Source organism: Dasypus novemcinctus, chromosome 31 (assembly GCF_030445035.2).
Source record: "Dasypus novemcinctus isolate mDasNov1 chromosome 31, mDasNov1.1.hap2, whole genome shotgun sequence".
NCBI lineage: Eukaryota > Metazoa > Chordata > Mammalia > Cingulata > Dasypodidae > Dasypus > Dasypus novemcinctus.
This window is the reverse complement of record NC_080703.1, coordinates 42,585,274-42,607,681: the sequence shown is the minus strand read 5'-3', so window position 1 is coordinate 42,607,681 and position 22,408 is coordinate 42,585,274. Positions and strand designations below refer to the sequence as shown.

General features: G+C 50.7%; 1 protein-coding gene across 10 annotated transcripts in view; it reads left to right on the top strand.

The window, feature by feature from the left end:
• Positions 1 to 22,089, top strand: part of BTD (biotinidase) — a 47,400-nt gene extending 25,311 nt beyond the window's left edge. For 3 of the 10 annotated variants that reach the window (XM_058290657.2, XM_058290667.2, XM_058290662.2), the window contains exons 2-4: positions 6,256 to 6,504; positions 17,018 to 17,167; positions 20,215 to 22,089. In XM_058290657.2, coding sequence (XP_058146640.1) covers positions 6,256 to 6,504; positions 17,018 to 17,167; positions 20,215 to 21,411 — 1,596 coding nt within the window. In that variant the 3' untranslated portion in view covers positions 21,412 to 22,089. Of the gene's footprint in view, positions 1 to 17; positions 328 to 1,567; positions 1,844 to 2,766; positions 2,860 to 6,255; positions 6,505 to 17,017; positions 17,168 to 20,214 lie in introns of those variants that run through there. The other 7 variants (XM_058290665.2, XM_058290661.2, XM_058290666.2 and 4 more) reach the window with 7 other exon arrangements.
• The last annotated feature ends 319 nt before the right edge of the window (positions 22,090 to 22,408 follow it).

Sequence of the window (22,408 nt, the reverse complement as noted above, 5' to 3'; positions counted from 1 at the left end):
AGGGGCGGACGCGGGGAGCCGTGCGGGGCGGCAGGAAGGCAGGGGAGCATGCAGCCCCTGGACTGGCGCCCGGGCGTGACCTGCAGGTGGCGCCCCATGTCCGAGCGCCCGCGGGTGCGGGGGGAGCCCGATGGCCCGAGCAGCCTGGCCGCAGGGTGGAGGCCTGGTCTTCTGAGCTGCCAGGCCCCGCGGGAGCCGGCTGTGGCCGTGGCGTTGACACCCGAGTGGACCTGCTGAGTGAGGACCGGACACCCGAGACGGGTCAGCTGACCCAGCAGCAGAGGTTGCGCTTAGGGGCAGGGAGGGTCGGATTTAAACCAGAGAAAGGTGAACCCCCAGGAGGGCCGGCGGAGGCTGCTGGGGGCGGGGGCCAGCGGGGCCAGCGGGGGCCAGCAGGGCCAGCGGGCCTGGAAGCGGGGGACGGCCGGCGTGCTGGGTCTGGGCTGCCCCCCGAGGCCCACACGGGGCAGCTTTGGGGTGGAGGCCGGGGCCGGGCCCAGCAGGGGCAGCTTTGGGGTGGAGGCCGGGGCCGGGCCCAGCAGGGGCAGCGGGCGCGGCGGCTCCCCCACGGGCACTGGAGGGGCAGGGGGGCACCTTGTAGGAGCTGAGTGCGTGTTTGGAGGCGATCGGGGGCTTAAGGTGCGGTGCCGAGGGCCCCCGCCCTGCCCCAGCGCCCCCGGCTGCGCTGCCCATGCCCGGCCCGGGGGGCCCCCCACGGGAGACCATGGCCATGCCTTGGGCCGCAGCCCGCTGGGGGCCCCTGGCCCCGTGGCTGTCCTCGCCCCCCGCTGGGGCTCTCCAAGGCCCCCGATGCGGTCGGGCCACACCTGGGTTGGGCTGGGGGCGCCCGCTCCCGACTGAGCCCCCACGCGCACTGTCGTGCCTGCTCAGGGCCCCACCGCAAACGGGCCGCCCCCGGGGACGAGGGACCCCAGCGGGGGCCACGCAGCCCACTGCCCTGTTCCTGCGCCCAGGCTTCTGGAGGCCGTGCGGGTGTCACCGGGTGCTGAGCACAAGGTGCTTCTGTAGCCACCCCAGCCCCTGCAAGCCCCGAGCCGGCCCCAGGCTGCTGAGCTGTCACCAGGGAAGGTGACGTGGAGGCCTGCAGGGCCTTTGGGTTGGCTTTTCCTTGTCCTTCCTGAGCGTAACTCCCTAGGCTCGTCCACGCTGGGGGCTCGGGGTCCAGCCCTTTAGTGCCGGGACCCTCGCATGTGGAGGAAGCGGGTCTGCAGTGTCCACCACTGCCGGGCGTCTGCGTGTGTCCAGCCGGGGCTCTGGGGAAGGCAGCTGTGGATATCTGTGTGCAGGTATTTGTGTGCACAGCAATTTTCATTTCTCTGGGATAAACGCCCAAGAATGCAATTGCTGGGCCTTGTGATAACTAAAAACTGCCCAGCTCTTCTCCAGAGTGGCTGTCACCTTTCCCAGTTCCACCAGCAGTGGACACGTGGTCTAGTTTCCCTGCATCCTCATCAGCATTTGGTGTTGGCACTGTTGTGGTTTTCTCCCTGCCTTTTTAAAAATTGTGGTAAAATATGTAACAAAAGCTTTTGTCCCCCTTTTCCAGGAGGTACCGGGAATGGCTCCTGGAGCCTTGTACATGCCAAACAACCACTGTTCAACAACATCGTTTTATTTATTTTAAAGATTATCTTTTATTCAGATTAATGTATTTTTTAAATTTTTGTTTTTTATCTTTTTTACCTTTTTTATTAAAGATACATGGATCACACAAAATGTTACATTAAAAAATAAAAGAGGTTCCCATTGACCCCACTCCCCACCCCCCACTCCTCCCACATCAACAGCCTCTTCCATCATCGTGGCCCATTCGTTGCATTTGGTGAGTACATTTTGGAGCACTGCTGCACCACATGGATTATAGTTTACATTGTAGTTTACACTCTCCCCCAGTCCATCCAATGGGTTATGGCAGGGTATATAATGTCCTGCATCTGTCCCTGCAGTACCACCCAGGACAACTCCAAGTCCTGAAAATGCCCCCACATCACACCTCTTCCCTCTCCCTGCCCTCAGCAGCTCCCGTGGCCACTGTCTCCACATCAATGATACAATTTCTTTGATTGCTAGGATAAAATATGTACTAGAGTGGACTTACTAGTATTCTACGATAGACTTATTGGGACTATAACAATGGAAGAAATTGTATCATTGATGTGGAGACAATGGCCAACAAAATCATTTAAATCTTTTTAAGTTTATAATTCTGTGACATTTAAATACATTGACAAGAACCACCAGATTTTTTTTTTTTTAACTTTGGATATTTTGATAGGTGTATAGTGAAATGCCATTGGGGTTTAGTTTGCATTTTTCTGATGACTGTAGACGTTGAACGTTGAATGTCATCTTAGGGGTTTATTTGCCATTGTCAACCTAGAAATAGCAAACTAAGCTGCAGGGAAATAAAGGCATTCCCTTGGGTTTTAGACCTGCAATTCAGAGAGCAAGGTTCTGGTAGCAGCCCAAATCGTGCCCCCTGGCATTTCCAGGCAAGGGCTTTTAAAGGTAAAGAAGGTTCCAGCAGGCTGGGCCGTCAGCTGCCTGTGGCCATCTGGTCCAGGTGAGCTTGGCTGCCGGGCTCTGCACACGGGGCGTGGGCGACACCTGCTGAGCCTGCCCGGGAGCCACCGCCAGCCTAGAAACTCCGTTTTATTTATTTTACCACCATCCCCGTCCTCCTTGCCGAAAAGTCTGCCCTTTGCCCATTTTTGCGCTGAGTTGTTTGTTTTACTGTGTGCTTTGGGACACAGCGGTAGAACATTCTAGATACTAGTCCCTTGCTGGAGGTGTTTTGCTGGTATTTTCAACATGCGGCTTCAGGAGAGGACTTTAAAGGTTGACCCGGGCAGTGGCCTCCCTGCGGGGGCCTGGCCCCTGGCGCTCTGGCCGGTGGGACGGGAGCGCTGCCCTTGTGGGGGTGCAGAGCTGCAGGCCAGGGGGCTGACCTCAGTGCGCTCCCAAGGCCCAGGTGGAAGGTGGGGGGGAGTGGGGCGAGGGGACCAGGTGGGGGGCAGCGGGCGGGGGCGCCAGGAGACAAGGGCAGAGGGCCGCAGACATCCCAGGGAAGGGGCAGGCAGCCCCAGGGCAAAGCAGCGACCTGAGAGCTGAGCGCCTGCCGGAAGCCCCCCGTCTCCAGGAAGCCCCCGTGCTCCACCGGGGGCCCACCCCTGGGCTCCAGAGGATAAACTGCTCGGGGGGCAGGACGCAGCCAGCAGGGTCCTCAGCACAGCCTTCCGGAGGGGGGGGGGGGAGGGGGAACCTTGGGGGAGACAGCCTTGAGGGGGAGGGGGGCAGCCTCAGGGGGAGGGGGAGGGGAGGCAGCCTTTAGGAGGAGGGGGGCTGCAGCCTTCCGGGTTGGGGCAGCCACCTGCAGGGGACCAGCCCTGGCGCCGCATGCCCGCAGCCGCAGCCCCCAGCCCCCGTCCCTTCCCGGGGACCCCCCCAGGTGTCTCTGGGCCTCGGGGCGGGCCGGCCCTTGCCCTTCCCTTCAGCCCTGAGTCTTGGGGAACCCCAGGGCTGCAGAGCCCCCGTCCCCGGCGCCCCCCGCACCCCCCTCGGAGCCCCTCTCAGGCCCTGCAGGCTTTCCCCAGACGGCTGTGGTGCCAGAGAGACCCAGGGGCGCCGGTTTGGGTAAATCTCCGGCATCCCCGTGTGGGGCGGCCAGCGTCGTCCCTGCTCCCACTGTCACCGCCGCGGCCTCCCCTGCTCAGCTCGCCCGCCTTCCTGCGCGGTGCCCGGCGGGATCTGCTTGCCCACCTTTGTGTGCCCAGGTGCCTGCAGCCTACGGCTCCAGCCAGCCTCCTTTTGAAATAATATGTTTTATTTTCCCAGGATGGAAATAAATGTGGGGAAGCGGACTTGGCCCAGTGGTTAGGGCGTCCGCCTACCACATGGGAGGTCGGCGGTTCAAACCCCGGGCCTCCTTGACCCGTGTGCAGCTGACCCACGCGCAGTGCCCCCAAACCTGTGGGGTGCAGCCCTTCATAGAGAAAGGGGGTGGCGTCACCCCCGCCTCAGGACCTCCTCCCAGCCTCCCTCGGGGGCTTGTTCCCAGGCCCCAGCCTCAGTTTCCCCGCATGTCAGTGGAGCCGTTGCTCTCTGCTTGAGAAATACCGTGAGAATGGCTTGAGAGGTGAACGTTCTCCCTAAAGCCACTCTTCACTGTATCATTATGAAACTGGAGGTTGGAAAGTAAATTTTCTGAGGTTTTTAAACCTCAGAGGCAAAATTCAGAAAGGCGAGCTTATCAATTGTACTTCTATTGCTGCTGTTGAACTCGTGACTGCCCCCTCAGAGGCCTGCTGTTCACGTCCTAAAACACTGTGGCCAGTGTCCCCGGGAAGGGCAGCACGTCCTGGGCTGGGATTTGGGTGGAACGTTTATTCCCTGGGGAGAGAAGTGACAGTGTGAGATGGGGCAGGGCTGGGCTGAGAGGAGGCTCCTCCCTCCCAGAAGCATTTAATTTCGCAAGGATTCTGAATGAGCATCTCTCATCTTTATTCTATTGTTAAAAATAATTATGGTTACTTTTGTTTCTGAAACTATTCGCAGAAAAATAAAAGGGAATTTGTTTTCTGAGGAGCTTGGTACTGAAATGAAAACACTCAGGAGTGATAAATTGAGACATGGACAGTGTATGATTTTCTTCATAAAGGACAGCCATCCAATTCATCAATTTGTCTGTTATCCTGAGGTTTAATCTAGATCCTGAGCAGCTGGCATCTGTCCGTGTTATGCTGAGGTTTAATCTAGACCCTGAGCAGTTGTCATAGGTGTCTGTTTTCCTGAGGTTTAATCTAGACCCTGAGCAGCTGGCGGTCAGTTGTTCAGCCCTGGCCCACCAGGCTTTGCTGCTCTCGACCTGGTAAAGCACTGCTGGGAGAGGGAGTATCGGTGGGAAGGCCAGGCTGATTTTATGTAACACACATCTATGGGAAATAAAAATTCCTATTCTTGAAAAGGAAAAAAATGACACCTGGAAGTGTCCTTGTAGTGACATTATAATTTACTAATCTCTTGTGGTCGGAGCTACAAAGCTGAGCTGACTTTCTAGAAAATTGCATTTTATCATTTCTAGAAAATTGCATTTTATCATTGTGAAAGGATATTATTTCCCAACAATAATGGTTTTTTTTTTAGATTTTTTATTTCTCTCTTCTTCCCACCCCTCCTGATGTCTGCTCTCTGTCCATTCACTGTGTGTTCTTCTGTGTCCACTTGCATTCTTGTCAGTGGCACTGGGAATCTGTGTTTCTTTTTGTTGCCTCATCTTGCTGCATTAGCTCTCCGTGTGTGCAGCACCATTCCTGGGCAGGCTGCACTTTTTTGTCCTTACGGGGTGCACTTCTTGCGCATGGGGCTCCCCTATGCAGGGACACCCCTGCGTGGCAGGGCACTCCTTGCACACATCAGCACTGTGCATGGGCCAGCTCCACTCAGGTCAAGGAGACCCAGGGTTTGAACCCTGGACCTCCCATGTGGTAGACGGATGCTCTAGCAGCTGAGCCAAATCCGCTTCTGATAAAAAGTTTTTAAGCTAGAGTTTTGGAGCGACACAAAGGTCGAGAAAGTGATGATGCAAAATGGCAAAACCAAAGTCCTGCTTTGACTGGCCGGCTTCTCTTCCTCTGTCCACAACAGAGAGTTGAGAGTAGCATTTAAGGAGAAGTCAGCGGCTTCTCTGCACCAAATAAAGAATGTTGTGCTGACTAAAAAGGAGACTTGGCTTTTATTCCCATCACTTACTACAGAAATGCAGGGAGAGTGTTCCCAGCAGGTTTCCAAGGCTAGGAAAGCCATGCTGTATTATTGAGATCACAAAACTCCGAGCACAGCGGGTATACATGTTGGTACAGATAGAGGGGACAGAGTGTGGAATACGTCACAGAATTACCTAAAATAACTGGGAAATTATTGCCTAAAACTTAAGTGCATAAATGATCGGGAAAAAAAAGGAAAAAACGTAAATGCACTGCTAGAAAAGCAGAGGTGGCACCCTGCATTCCTGCTGATCATGGCCAACCTGGGGTCTGTTTCGGAAATGTTCTAGAAAGATCATTAACAGGGCGCCGTTTTAAACATGGCTTGCTACGTGTTTGCTAGAAACACGCACCCTTTTGTGACGCCTGTGGACGCGCTCTTGGAGCTGCAGCCTGGCCGCGGTGGGTGGGTGCTGGGGTGGGCGGACGTTGAGCTCCTGCCTTACCGCTGCCCCCTCCCCGCTCCCTGCAGGTGCTGCCCTGCATGATGCCGCGGCCCCCCGGGGAGCTGGCCCTGCTGCTCTGGGGCTGCTGCGCGGCCGTCCTGGGAGTCCATGGCGGGGAGCCGGCCGTGGCCGAGTACTTCGTGGCCGCCGTGTACGAGCACCGGCCCGTCCTGAGCGTGGACCCCCGGGCCCCGACCACGCGCGAGCAGGCCTTGGCGCTGATGAGCCAGAACCTGGACGTCTACGAGCAGCAAGTGACGCTGGCAGCGCGCAAGGCAAGAGCCCCCGCCGTGGCCCGCCCCTGAGCCAGGCCGCCCACCCCTGGCCAGTCCCCCCGCGGGGAGAGCCCAGCCAGGACACCTGGAGCCTGGCTCGGGCCGCGACACCAGGAGCGTGTCAGCGGCAGGCCCGGGTCAGGTGGGCGAGCAACGGGAGCCCGGGTGCATCGGGGGACCCCGAGCTGGGCCTGGCCCCCCAGGGGGCGCGCAGAGGCGTCCGAGCTGCTGGCTGGCCGGAGCCCAGCGCTGGCAGCGCCCGCCCCGGCTCCTCCATGGCCCGCGGGTGCCTGCTGACGCCCCGAGCGCCGTAGCAGCCTGCCCCGAAGGAAGCCTGTAACGCGTTCTCGCTGAGCCCACGAGGCCGCGGCGGCCCCTCCTGCTCGGCTGTGGTCCAGGGCAGGGGCGAGCAGCAGGCACGGTCTTTGTTTTCTTCAAGGTACCGGGGCCGGGGATTGAACCCGTGACCTCATGTGTGGGAAGCTCTCAATGCCTGAGCCACATCACCCCGCCGCGTTGGTGTTTTCATTTGTTTTGCTTGTTTGTTTTTTCAGGAGGCACCAGGAACTGAACCCAGGACCTCCCTGTGGGAGGCAGGTGCTCAACCACCCTTGCTGCCTCTGCTCCCCTAGACCGTATCTAGCACTCACTAGTGTCTCAGCGCCCCTGCATGGCTATATGTGTTCACGCAACTTCTAAGGCAAATCCACGGCTAGCACGTGTCAAGGTGTTACATTACACGTGCTGGAAGGGAGGAAGTGTTTGCCTCTTGGCAGAGGCGTTTCTGGGGAAAAGGGAGTCCAGCTTAAAGATAAACGAGTTGTCACCTGGGTTGGTAACCTTAACTCTTCAGGATTCTTGAGCTCAGTAAGAGCCGTGAAGTGTGCTCAAACCTCTGAGCAGACGCGCTCATTACTTCCTAGAAAGGATTGTTGATCGCATCCGACCCAGATTCTGCCCGGCCACTCCGGGCTGATGTGTGCTCGGGGAATATTAATTTCAAAATTAATCTAATATGTATACATAACTCAAACGTTATTCATCATAAAAAACTATCAAAATTTTATTTTTGACAAAGGATCTGTTTGTCCAAATATAATTTTCAGAAAGTCAAAAACATGACTCTCATACAAATATAGGATGAATGTGTGTCAAAACCTTCATTTAACACCGTAATTAATGAGGGAGCCAGTTAAGAGGATAAGCTTGTTTCAAAGAGAATTCGAGGAATAGAAATGTGTCAGTCAAATCACTGCTGAAACAAATTTGCTAATAGCTACAAAACTGGCTAATGACCTATGGGGCAATAAAATTGTAATCCTTGGGGTGATCTTTTACTAAATAACAAAGTCAAACAGTGGTGCATTTCTCCTGATAATTAGATAATCCTGAGCGAGCTGTTGAACAGTACTGCGGTGTAATTTTGAAAGGGCATACATCCATCTTGTTTTATTCTAAGGCCGCAATAATTTTCCTTTACTTCCTCATTGCCCTGTGTACAATGAGCTATGCAGCCTCATCCCCTGCTGGAGGGAATGTGCGTTGGTATAACCTTTCTAGAAAGCTATTTGACAATGTGCTTAAGATCCTAAACTTTTTTAAACCCTTTGGCCAATAGTACCACTTAAAAGACTTTATTCTGAAGAAATAATCAGATTCAATCAAAGATGTGTGTACAGTACTCAGTAAATGTTTTGAGCAACCTAATGCTGAATGTCACCACAGTGTTGTTTTTTTTCATTTTAAAAACAATTTATTGAAGTATATTATTCATTCATACATGAACATACAAAAATAAGAATGTAGTAAAAGTTGTGAACTTAGAAAACAAGCATGCATAAAATCATACAGCATGCCCATACATCATCCCACCACAAATGCCTTGTATTGTGAAATATTTGTGACAGATTATGGAAGTGCATCATCCAAATACCACCACTAACTATAGCCTGTATCTTACTTCCGGTGTGTTTTTCCTCCAGCCCACTTTATTATTTTTTGTCCATAAACCATATAGTTTATCTAAAGTTTGCAGTTATATTTGGTATAATCACTTCAATATTAGAGCATTTTCATTACTCCGAAGGGAAAAAAAGAGGAAAACAAAAAACCACTATCATACCCATGTTAGCACTAATATTTACAAATCCCACGATGCGCTTTCACCATTTCTATTCCTTTCCAAACATTTACGAACATCTTTTTACCAATTCTGCACAGATTAAGCCTCAGCTTCCCATTCTCTAACCGTGACTTATATTCTAGCTATTAACTCCAGTAGTTTGCTCCTTATATTTGGTTCACAGTAATGCAGTCATACAGTGTTTGTCCTCCTGTGTCTGGCTGCTTCACTCAACATAAGGTCCTCCAGGTTCATCCATGTTGTCATGTGCTTCACGACTTCCTTTCTTCTTACTGCTGCAAAATATTCCATTGTGTGTATTGGTCAGCCAAAGGGGTGCCGATGCAAAGTACCAGAACTCTCTTGGCTTTTATTAAAGGTAATTATTTGGGGTAAAAGCTTACAGTTACACGACCTTAAAGAGTCCAGCTCACAGTTGCCTTCTCACCAGAGTCGGCTGCCAGGTGTAGAAGCAAGATGGAGGCCGGCCCCGGCCTGGGCTCTCCTTCCCTCGGGCCCTCCCCCCTGCCCCCCCTCCCCGCCCCCCTCCTCATCCCCCTCCTCCGTGGGCCCAGCCTCGAGGCTTCCTGCAACGTGATCCCATAGTCCTCTCCTGACTTAGGCCTTGTTTCTTCCAGGCCTCTTACAGGAGGCCGTCTTGCTGGCCCACTTGCCCCCCAACCTCAGCTGCAGCTCTCGGGCAAGTGGCTCCTCTGCTGGCCTCCGCTGGTGGACCCTCCCCTTTCTGTCACATGGCAGGTCAGAAACGACGGCGCTCTCCTGTGAGAGCGTCGCGTCAGACCCAGCACAGGGGCAGAGGCACACCAGAGCCACGCCCACTGACTTCCTCCAATCAGAAGTCCTCATCGTAACAGGTGATCTAATCAAAGACACCTCAGCTGAAACGAATGCAGTCAAAGGGTATCACACCCGGAGGAATCGATTAGTTTACAGACGTAATCTTTCTCTTTCTGGGATTCATAAAATAATCTCAAACCGCCACAGTGTGCATAGGCCACAGTTTGTTTATTCGTCCGTTTGATGGACACCTGGGTTGCTTCCATCTTTTGACAGTTGTGACTAATGTCACTATGGCTGTTGGTATGAAGGTGTCTGTTCGTGGCACTGCTGTCAGTTCTGGGTATAGACCTAGTAGTGGTATTGCCAGGACATATGGTAGATCTATATATCTAATTTCCTTAGGAACTGCCAAACAGCCCTCCACAGTGGCTGTGCCACTCTACAGTTCCACCAACGGCGAATAAGTGCTCCTCTCTCCACGTCCTCTGCAGCACCTGGAGTTTGTTTTGTTAATAGCGGCCGTTCTCGTAGATGTGAAATGATCTCACTGTAGTTTTGATTTGCATTAGCCAGTGATGTTGAACCTTTTTTTCATGTTTTTTTTTTCCATTTGTGTATCTTTAGAAAAATGTCTATTCAGATCTTTTGCCCATTTTTAAATTGGGTCATTTATCTGTTTATTGTGGAGTTGTAGGATCTCTTTATATATCATGGCTTTTAGACCCTTGTCAGATGTGTGATTTCCAAATACTTTCTCCCCTTGAGTAGCCTGCCTCCTTGCCCTCTTCCCAAAGTCCTTTGAGGTGCAGAAGTGTCTAATTTTGAGGAGAGCCTGTTGATCTATTTTTTTCCCATTATTCCCATTTTGGGTGTAAGGCTTAAGAGACCCTCACCTACAAAGTCTTTTTTTTTTTTTTTAAGATTTATTTATTTATTTAATTCCCCCCCTCCCCCGGTTGTCTGTTCTCTGTGTCTATTTGCTGTGTCTTGTTTCTTTGTCCGCTTCTGTTGTCGTCAGTGTGGGCGGCGCCATTCCTGGGGAGGCTGCACTTTCTTTCGCGCTGGGCGGCTCTCCTTACGGGGCACACTCCTTGCGCGTGGGGCTCCCCTACGCGGGGGACACCCCTGCGTGGCAGGGCACTCCTTGCGCGCATCAGCACTGCGCATGGACCAGCTCCACACGGGTCAAGGAGGCCCGGGGTTTGAACCGTGGACCTCCCATGTGGTAGACGGACGCCCTAACCACTGGGCCAAGTCTGCTTCCCTACAAAGTCTTGTAGATATTTCCTTTGCTCTCTTTTACGAGTTTCATGGTCCTGGCTTTTGTGGTTAGGTCTTTGATCCATTTTGAGTTGATTCTTGTACAGGGAGAGAGATAGGGGTCCTTTCTGTTATTCTTTTGGTTATGGATATCTATTTCTCCCAGGACCATTCGTCGAAGAGAATGTTCTGTCCCAGAAAAGTGGACTTGGTAGGTGTAGCAGTTTGATACTATTTATGAATTCCAAAAATACATATTGGATTATGTTTGTAAACTGGTCTCTTCCTCTAGGCATATTAGATTGTACTAGATTCAGAGGTTTCAGTACTTGATTAACTTAAGGTGGGGGTTTTGATTCAGCTGCGTCAGTTGGATGTTGACTTCCCGCCCCCTTGGTGGGCAGGGACTCACACAGAAAACACAGAGAAAATGGCATGGCAGAGGATGAGTCTGAGTTTCGATGCTGGAGCCCCAGGAAGTAAATACACAGAGAAGCAGATACGTGAGAACAGAGAGAAGGCTCCATTAGACACGGTAGAGACCCCGGGAGAGAGAGAGCCTGAGAGTCTACAGCTGACCTTCTGGGAGAGCAGGGCAGCCAAGCCTGGAAAGAAACGAGCCCCAGGGAGGGAGACAAGCCTGAGACGAGCCTTAGGAGGAAGAGGGAGCCTGAACCCTCGCAGACGTCGGCAGCCTTCCTGCCCCAACACGTGGCAACAGACTTTGGTGAGGGAAGTAACTTACACTTTAAGGCCTGGTAACTAAGCTTCTACCCCACATAAATACCTTTTATAAATGCCAACAGATTCCTGGTACTTCGCATCAGCACCCCTTTGGCTAATATAGTAGGCTTATCAGAAATCAGCTGACCATAGAGGAGAGAGTCTATTTCTGAATTCTCAGTTTGATACCATTGATCATTGTGTCTGTCTTAATGCCAATACCATCCTGTTCTGACCACTGAGCCTTATACTACACTTCAAGGTCAGGAAGCCTGAGTCCTCTGACTTTGCTCTTCTTTTTTAGGATGTTTTTGGCTATTCAGGACCGCTTCCCTTTCAAATTAATTTGGTAACTGACTTTTCTATTTCTGTAAAGTAGGCTGTTGGAATTTTGATCAGTATTGCATTGAATTTCTAAAGCAGTTTGGGTAGACTTGACGTCTTCACCATGTTTAGCCTTCTAATCCATGAACACACACTGTCCTCCGTTTGTCTAGGTCTTCTTGGATTTGTTTTAGCAGTGCTTTGTAGTTTTCTAAATGCAGATCCTTTACATTCTTGGTTAAATTAATTCCTGGATATTTGAGTCTTTTTGTTGCTATAGTAAATGGAATTTTTTTTCTTGATTTCCTACACAGCTTGCTCATTACTCATGTATAGAAAAGCTACTGATTTTTGCATAGTGATCTTTTATCCTGCCACTTTGCTGAACTCATTTATTAGCTCTAATAGCTTTGTTGTAGACATTTTGGGATTTTCTAAACATAGGATCATGTCATCTGGGAATAGTGAGATTGGATGCCTTTTATTTTTCCTGTCTGACTGCTCTAGCTAGGACTTCTAGCACAGTGTTGAATAACAGTGGTGAGCCTGGGCATCCTTGTCTTCTCCTGCTCTTAGAGGGAAAGCTTTCAACCTCCCCCACTGAGGACAGCACTGGCTGTGGGAGCTTCTTTTTTCCCCCTCCCTGTCCCTCGCTCTGCTTTTTTCTTTTTTTCTTGTTTTTTTTTTTTTTTGCTGTGTGATTTTCTGTACCTATTTCTCTTTTTGAGTTCTCCTCTTGTTTTCTCCTCTAGGATTCACTGGGATTCAATCCTGGGGACCCCTGATGGGGAGAGAGGTTCCCTGTTGCTTACACTACTTCAGTTACTGGTCTCTACTGCGCTTCACTTTGACTCTCCCTTTTGTCTCTCTTCTGTTGCGTCATCATCTTGCTGCCTGACTCACTTGCACGGGCACTGGCTCACTGCGTGGGCACTTGGCTCACCACACGGGTATGCTCTTTTTCTTTTTCACCAGGAGGCCCCAGGGATCGAAGCTGGGTCCTCCCATTTGGTAGGCGGAGGCCCCATCACTTGAGCCACCCCCACTTCATGTGTGGGAGTTTGATATATGCCCTTTATTATGTTGAGGAACTTTCCTTCTGTATGTATCTTTTGAAGTGATTTTTTTTTTTTAAGAAGCTGGATTTTGTCAAACACTTTTTCGGCATTAATATGAGATGATCCTGTGTTTTTTTCCCATTGATTTGTTAATGTGAGATGTTTATTGATTTTCTTATGTTGAACCATCCTTGCATACCAGGAATAAAACCCTTGATCATGGTGTATTGTCTTTATATGCTGCTGGGTTTATTTTGCAATTTTGTTGAAAATTTTTCCATCTATGTTCACCGGAGAGACTGGTCTGTAAGTTTCTTTTCTTGTAATATCTTTATCTGACTTTGGTATTAAGCTGATACTGGCTTCATAAAATGTGTTGGGTAATTTTCCCTCCTTGTCAATTTTCAGGAAGACTTTCAACAGGATTGGTATTAATTCTTCTTGAATTGTTTGATAGAATTCACCTGTAAAGCCACCTGGTCCTGTACTTTTCTTTGTTGGAAGATTTTTGATGATTGATTCATTCTCTTTGTTTGTGATTGGTTTGTTGAGTTCCTGTATTTCTTGTCAATCAGTGTAGGTTATTTGTGCATTTCTAGGAATTTGTCCATTTCATCTAGGTTGTCTAATTTGTTGGAATACAGCTTCTCTTAATATCATCCTAAGATACTTTTTATTTCTGTGGGTCAGTCGTAATGTGCCCCCTTTCATTCCTAATTTTTAAAATTTCCATTTTCTCTTTTTGTTAGCTTGCAAAGGCTTTCTCAATTTTATTTATTTTTTCAGGAAACAGCTTTTGGTTTTGTTGATTCTCTCTCTCTTTTTTTGTTGTTCTCAATTCCATTAATTTCTGCTCTAATTTTTGTTATTTCTTTCTTTCTGCTTGCTTTAGGATTGGTTTGTTGTTCTTTTTCTAGTTTCTCCAGTTGTTCAGTTTGATATTTTATTTTAGCTCTTTTTTCTGTTTTAAATATAGGCATTTAGGACTATAAATTCCCCTTTTAGCACTGCCCTCATTGTATTCCATAAGTTTTGATAAGCTTTGTTCTCATTTTCATTCATCTTGAGATATCTATTAATTTCTCTTGTAATTTATTCTTTGACCTACTCATTGTTTGGGAGTGTGTTGTTTAGCCTTCATATATTTGCAGATTTCCCCCTTTCCCACCTTTTGTTGATTTTCAGCTTCATTCCATAATGATCAGAGAAGGTGCTTTGTATAACTTTAATCTTCTTAAATTTATTGAGAGATGTGTTATCCTGGAGAAATATCGTAGAGCACTTTGAGAAGAATGTTTAACCTGCTGATTTGGGGTGCAGATTTTTGTTATTGTCTGTCCCAGCTCATTTAACATATCATTCATTTCTGTTTCCTTGTTGATTTTCTTTCTAGTTCTGTTTATTGATGTGAGTGGCATGTTGAAATCTCCAATTATGATTGTAGAGACATCTATTTCTCCTTTCATTTTTGCCTGAGTTTGCTTCGTGGATTTTGGGGCACCCTGGTTAGGTGCATAGGTATTCATGACTGTTACTCCTTCCTGGCGGACTGTGCCTTATACTAATAAATAATGGCCTTCTGCATCTCATCACTTTTTTGCATTTAAAGTCTGTTTTGTCTGATACCAGTATAGCTCCCCCAATTTTCTTTTGGTCACTATTTATGTAAAATATATTTTTCCACCCTTCCAGTCTTTGTATCCTTGGGTCTAAAGTGAGTTTCCTGCAGACAGTGTATGGATGGCTCATGTTTTCTTATCCAGTCTGTCAGCCTGTGTCTTTTGATTGGGGAGTTTAATTCATTAACATTCACTGTTATTACTGCGAAGTCATTACTTCAGACATTTTGTTCTTTGGTTTCCATATGTCTTGTCTTATTTTTGTCCGTCTTTTTGCCTTTTAGTTACCCTTTCTGATAGTCTAAACTTCTACACTCTCCTGCATGCCTCTCTTACTTTTCTTTTCTGGCTGCAGAAATCCCTTGAGCATTTCCTGCAGAGCTGGATTCTTGTTTATGGACTCTCTTAGTTTCTCTTTATCTGTGAATATTTTAAACTCACTGTCGTATTTGAAGGACAGTTTTGCAGTATAAAAAATTCTTGGCTAGCAGTTTTTCAGTTCCTTAATTATATCATACCACTGCCCTCTTGCCTCTATGGTTTCAGAAGAGAAGTCCACACTAAGTCCTATTGGACGTCCCACGTGTATGATGTTTCCCTTCTCCCTTGCTGCTTTCAGAATTTTTCTCTTTATCATTGGCATTTGGCATTCTGAATATTATGCATCTTGGGGTAGGGTCTTTTTGGATTTATTCTAATTGGAGTACGCTATGCTTCCTGGACATATATATGCATGTCTTTCATGAGAGTTGGGGAATTTGGGAGCCATTATTTCCTCAGATACTCTCTCTGGCCCTTTTCCCTTCTTGTCTCCTTCTGAAACTCCCATAACATGTATGTTGGTGCACACAGTGTTATCAGTCAACTCTGAGCCCTGCTCATTTTTTCCCCATTCTTTTCGATCTGTTATACTTTTCAATTTCTGTTTGTTATTCCTCTATGTCACTGATTCTTTCTTCCATGATTTCACATCTGCTGTTGTGTGCCTCCATTGTATTTTTAATCTTACTTATCGTGTCTTTCATTCCTATAAGCTGTTATTTTTCTATCCAAGATTTATTTTCTTTGTGCTCTCCCAGTGTCTTTTGTTGTTGTTTTTGTTTTTCTTATTACCCAGTGTCTTCTTAATGTCTTACTTTTTCTTTGCCTTCAGCTCCATGATTTGATTTAGGAGATTTGTATGAACCTCACTGATGACCTATTTCAGGTCCAGTGTCTCGTCTGCTCTGATTTGTTCCTTTCCTGAGTCATATTTCCTTGTTCTTTGTATGGCTCATAACTTTCTGCTAATCTTGAGCATCTGATTCTGATGCTAAGTTTGCTCCGATGTTCACTTTCTCTCTCTTGCCTGGGGACTGACTGTTCAGCAGCTGTGTGCTACCCCCGATCTTCGACTCTTAGTTCAGCTTCCTGGGAAAGAAGGGACCCCTCTGCCTCTGTAGCCCTCCACCCTCCCAGAACACCACTGAGTTCTTACATTACAAGAAACTGGGAGCAGTTCAGGTGTCTGACAGTGGAGGATAAAGTACGGTGCATCTTCTTAAATATAATGCAGTCATCACAAAAGAGGATTTTGAAGGTTCTTGATGTCCTGTGCGGTGAGAAAAGCCAATATGCAAAACCATGTATTTATCTCAAATACAGAGAGAGAGAAAATAATGAAAATAACCAAAATATTAATAAATATCTGTGTTACAGGATCATGACTTCTTACCTCCTTTATATGTTTGCTTTCAAAATTTTCCATAATTCAAAGTTTTGAAGATGTATAGCCCTTCCAAAATCATAAATAAAACTTTGGCAGTGTATTCCAGAAAGACAGGACAAAACTGCCTGCTGTTTTAGACCATTTCCTGCCTTCTCTTTACCTTCCACAGTGGGGCATGTGCTCCACACTTGACCTTGAAGCCGAGTCATCGAACAGAAGGCAGGGCCGGGCTGAGAGCTGAGGGCCGCCCGGCCAGGAGCGCAGGCTGTGGGAGAGGACCTCGAGGGTGGCAGGGTTGAGGCAGCCTCCAGATCCCAGGTGGGACAAGGCAGGTTAGAGCAGGGTCTTGTTTCTGAGCTGCAGTGAACCCATGGACCTCTTCATCCACCAGCCGGTGGCTCCCAGCCTTGGCTGTGTGCCTGGGGGACGCTCAGCACACACTGCTGCTGGGAGCCCCGGTCAGCTCAGTCGTCTTTCTTAGGATGGGCCCGTGTGAGTGTTCTCAGAAGGTCCCATTCGATTCCGGTCGCAGTGAACGCTGAGAGCTCCTGCGCTGGAGCAGACGCCACATCTGTTGATGGGCCCGACGTTCCTCTCCCCTCGTACCACCCCAAGCCCCACACTCCTGCTCGCTCTGCCAAGCTCGTGCATCCTCTCCTCCCGACATGCCCCAAGGCAGAGCTTGCAGGTGTTACGGGAGCACTTGGTCCTGTTCCGGCAGAACTAGGCCGAGTGGCGGAGATCGGGGTAGAGCCCAGCCGCCATCTTCCACGCCCGTGGCCCGTCAAGAGGACCCGCTCGACGGCTGCCAAGCGAACCGAGGGAGGAAGGAACCGAGGAGTGAGGCGGTGTGCCTGTCACCTAGTAACAGGCTGTTTTTTGATGTTTTGATTTACAGGGTGTACAGATTATAGTGTTTCCAGAAGATGGCATCCATGGGTTCAACTTTACACGAACATCCATTTACCCGTTTTTGGACTTCCTGCCATCTCCTGAGTTGGTGCAGTGGAACCCATGCCTGGAGCCACATCGTTTCAATGACACAGAGGTGTGTGACGATTCCAGCTTCCCGGGGGCAGGGGTCACGTGGAGATGATGCAAGCTGGGGACCTAAGGCCAGCCCTGAGAGGACACCATAGCATCCAAAACTCAAATCCAAATTCTCACGGCTCCGTGTGCCCTGCATTCATGCGGTTGGGAACGCCTGGTGTTTTCACAAGCCCTTTATTCATACATGGACCTTTTTGTTTATTGATCATACGAGAAACACACAAGCACTTACTTATAAACCAACCACACACAAGCAAAAGGTGGAAGCCCGCTGTCTAGTGTCCTAGCTACCACACAACACGATGGCTTGGTTTAAACGATGGAAATCCATGGGCTCATGGTTTCAAGGCTTGGAGAAGTCCAAAATCAGAGCGTCCGCGGGTGAGGCCTCCTGGGACATGGGGGAGCCCGCTCCCCGGTCCTTGGGTCATTGGCCTTGCTGTCGGTGGCCGTGCACGTGGCGGCGTCTTCACTGGGCGCTGGTGGCTTCCAGCTTCCTGCCTCCCGTGGCTTCTCCTCCAGTGTCCACCGCGCTCTGCTTATAAGGCCTTGAGCCGTCCTGGGTTGGGACCACCATCCCTCAGTCCAGGCACCATCACTAGTGACATCATCCAGGGTCCTCTTTACAGGTGGGGTGACACCCACAGGACCCTGCTCAGGACCGGGACGGGCCTCCTGGGGGCCAGGGTCCCCAGCGCCCAGTGCCCTGTACCCACGCCGCGCACTCGCCCTCGCGCCTTCCTAGAGAAGCTGCCTTTTGTGATGCGTCCACCGCATGCTGCAGGCATTTCGTAGCTGTTGACATCTTCTTTTTAGCATAGTACACGCTTGTTCTTTTAAAACTTACTATTATTAGCAGTGTCTTATGAGTATTCTTTTTTTAAATTCTCTTTATTTTTGTAAAAGTGTCCAAGTTTCTCTGTAAGGTAAAATCCCTAGAAATGGAATGTCTAGGCTGAAGGGACCCACATGTTAAGTTGCTTTGGAGAATGCCAGCCGAGCCTGTCAGAGCCACTGCTCCGCCGACCCCAACGGTGACCCTGCAGGACAGACTCCGATGCTGGAGTTTCCTGCCGGCCCTGGAGGTGAAACCTGGTGTTCCCTTGTTGTTCTAGTTTGCATTTCCTAGTCCTAATGAGATTGGTAGTCTTTTCAGATGTCCGCTGGCCGTTTGCATTCATTCTGCCAGTCACCTGTTCACATCCTCTGCCTGTTCTCAGGACGGGCTGCCTTCTTCCTAACTCCACTTAGAGCGGATCTTGATGTTTCATGGCCGCAGGACAGGTACTTCTGCATTGAAAAGGATACGGAGAAGGCAGGAGTTGCTTTTTAACTCCCCCCTTGTGGCTGGCTCGCTGTCTGCTCTGTGTCCATTCGCTGTATGTTCTTCTGTGTCTGTACTTACTTATTATATTTCCCCTCCCCCCTTGCAGCTTGCTTGCTGTCTGCTCTCTGTGCCCATTTGCTGTGCACTCTTCTGTGTTTTCACTTGTCTCCTTTGTTGAGTCACCTTGCTGTGTCAGCACTCCGCAGGCGTGGGCCAGCCTGCCGTCACAAGGAGGCCCCGGGCCGTGAACCCAGGGCTCCCATGTGAACTCAGGAGCCCACCTGAGTGAGCCCCAGCCGCTTCCCAAAAGGCAGAGTTTTTTTTTTTTTGTTTTATTTTTTGTCTTTATTCATTTTTTAAATATTACATTAAAAAAATATGAGGTCCCCATATACCCCCCACCCCCCCCCTCACCCCACTACTACCCCCATAGCAACATTCTCCTCCATCATCATGAGACATTGCATTTGGTGAATACATCTCTGAGCACCGCTGCACCTCATGGTCAATGGTCCACATCATAGCCCTCACTCTCCCACATTCCATCCAGCGGGCCATGGGAGGACCCACAATGTCCGGTAATTGTCCCTGCAGCATCACCCAGGACAAGTCCCGAAAACACCTCCACATCTCATCTCTTCCTCCCATTCCCCACACCCACCAGCCACCATGGCCACTTTCTCCACACCAATGCCACATTTTCTTTGATTACTAATCACAATAGTTCATGAATAGAATATCAGTAAGTCCACTCTAATCCATATTCTGTTCCTCCATCCTGTGGACCTTGGATTGGTTGTGTCCATTCCACATCTATGTCAAGAGGGGGCTTAGATTCCACATGGATGCTGGATGCAATCCTCCTGCTTTCAGTTGTAGGCACTCTAGGCTCCATGGTGTGGTGGTTGACCTTCTTGAACTCCATGTTAGCTGAGTGGGGTAAGTCCAATAAATCAGAGTGTAGGAGCTGAAGTCAGTTGAGGCTCAGGGCCTGGCTATCATATGGTCAATCCAGAGATTCAGATCCCCTGGGTATATATTAAGCCCTAGCACCAACTATAGTTCTGGTGAAGTAACAGGAAAGGCTTGTGAAAAAAGATCACATCTGAGTCCAGCTCCATCACACAGAAACACAAACCCCAAGGAAGGGCCAACTGACATGGCACCGAACTCCATCTGCCATGACCCTAAAACCTGTGGGTCTCTGTAGCCCTCAGAAGAACCAACACCTGGGGTTGTATCTACTTTAGCTGTCTCTGGGACTCTGCTGACGTGTGCATAAGGGCCACCCCTCTGATAACCTCCCAGCTCTTTTAGGAGACTCATAGCCATATAAACTCATTCGTCCTTTCCATTTCCCCCTTGATTTAGGTCAAAAAGCATTTTTAACTCCTGGTATTATATGTAGACAGGGATATTCTGCTGGTCCGAGTTGACCCTTTTATTCAAGGTCTTTTTCTAGTTACATCATCAGCTGGTGCTTGGTAGTAATCCCTTGGTGCCAGGGAGGCTCATCCCCAGGAGTCATGTCCCATGCTGGGGGGAAGGCAACGCATTTACATGCTGAGTTTGGCTTGAGCAACACGGAGGCTCTCAGGGGTAACTCTTAGGCACTCTGCAGCTCTAGGCCTAGCTCTTATTTCAGGTGCACAGGCTCACACGCACAGTCATCAGCATAAGGCAGGGGTTTAAAGCCTGTGGTTAACCTTCCCGTGCAGGTCCTCCAGCGCCTCAGCTGCATGGCCATCAAGGGGCAGATGTTCCTGGTGGCCAATCTCGGCACCAAGCAGCCGTGTCTGGGCAGCGAGCCCGGGTGCCCCGGCGATGGGCAGTTCCAGTTCAACACGGCCGTCGTGCTCGGCCCCCGCGGTGACCTGGTGGCCCGCTACCGCAAGCACAACCTCTACTTCGAGGCGGCCTTCGACAGCCCCGCCGAGCCGGACCTCGTGACCTTCGAGACGCCGTTCGCCGGCAGGTTCGGCGTCTTCACCTGCTTCGACATCCTGTTCTTCGAGCCCACCGTCAGGCTCCTCCGCGACTCGGGGGCGAAGCACGTGGCGTACCCCACGGCCTGGATGAACCAGCTGCCGCTCCTGGCGGCCGTCGAGATCCAGCAGGGCCTGGCCGTGGCCTTCGGTGTCACCGTGCTGGCGGCCAACGTGCACCTGCCGGCCCTGGGCATGACGGGCAGCGGGATCCACAGCCCGCGCCAGTCCTCCTGGTACCATGACCCAGAGAGCCCCGACGGCCGCCTCCTCACCGCCCGGGTGCCCCGCCACCCCGCGGGCCTCGCCGCTGCCCGCCCCCGGGCGCCCCCGGAGCTGCCGGCAGGCATGCCGCGCTGTGAGCAGGACGCACGCGAGGTCCACTGTGACGCGGCGGCCACGCAGGCCGCGGCCGCGCCCCCCACGTTCCACGCCCGCGTGATGCACGACAACTTCACCCTGGTGCCCGTGTGGGGCCGGGAGGGCCACGTGCGCGTGTGCGCCGGGAGCCTCTGCTGCCACCTGCGCCACCGGCGGCGGGCGCTGACCGGCGAGCTGTACGCGCTGGGCGCCTTCGACGGCCTGCACACGGTGCACGGCACCTACTACGTGCAGGCGTGCGCGCTGTTCAAGTGCGGGGGCCCGGGCTGGGACACCTGCGGGCAGGAGGTGGCGCAGGCCGCGGCCGTGTTCGACGTCCACCTCTGGGGCAACTTCAGCGGGCCCCACGTCTTCCCACTGCTGCTGACCTCGGGGGTGGCCCTGCAGCCGCCCGGGCAGCTGGGCTGGGAGGGGGACAGCTACGTCCTGAGGAGGACGGGGCTGACCTCCGGCCTGGTGACGGCCGCGCTCTACGGGCGGCTCTATGAGCGGGACGGGTGGGAGCGGGGACAGCCTGCCCACCCCAGCCCGCGCCCCCCGGGGCACTGAGGGCACCCCCAGGCCTTCTCGGAGGGTAGGCGTCTCCTGCTATTTTCTACTCACGTTTTTCTAGGTATTCGGTTTATTTACTATTGTGAATGGTAATTTTTCTTGATTTCCTCCTCGGATTGTTCAGTATTGGAGTACGGAAATGCTACTGATTTCTGCGCATTGATCTTATACCCTGCGACTTCACTGAACTTGTCTGTAAGTTCCAGAAGCTTTGTGGTAACTTCTCAGGGCTTTCTATGTACAGGATCATGTCATCTGCAAAGAGTGAAATTGTGACTTCTTCCTTTCCAGTTTGGATGCCTTTTATGTCTGGTTCTTGCCTCAGTGCTGGAACAAGTACTCCTAAGACTGTTAAATAGAGGTGAGAGTGGGCATCCTTGTCTTGTTCCTGATCTTAGAGCAAAGAGTTTAGGATTTCTCCATTGTAAACGATGTTGCTGTGGGCGTTTCATATCTACCCTTGATCATGTTCACAAAGTTTCCGTCTGTTCCTATCTTTTGCAGTGTTTTTATCAAGAAAGGGTGCTGTGTTTTGTCAAACGGTTTTTCTGCATCTGCAGATATGATCCTGTGATTTCACGTTTTTCTTTCTCAAGCCACGCCTTCCTCCAGCATCTCTCAGTACACAACTCGTTTTAAGAGTTAAAACAAAAATAAATGCCAGTTTGTACGTTGCATTCCACAGTGCTGTTTCCTTCTTGTTTCCTCGTTGTGTGTTTCAGGAGCCTCGACCTCCACTAAGGTAAGAGCCTCGCAGCGGAAGTCGCAGCGGCCGAGGCCGACGGGCGCCGGGTCCTCCCCGTCCATCCAGCGGGGACCTCGCGGCAGCCTTTAAGAGCGGAGGGACGTCTTCTAACAGCTGCTTTTCTGTCGGGCAGGTCTGGGGGTCACTGGAGAGAGGGCAGTGCCCTAGGAGGACAGGGCTGGCTGTGGGGCGTGAGCACTGGGGGCGAGCAGCGGGGGTGAGCCCGGGGAGCAGCAGGTCCCCCCACAC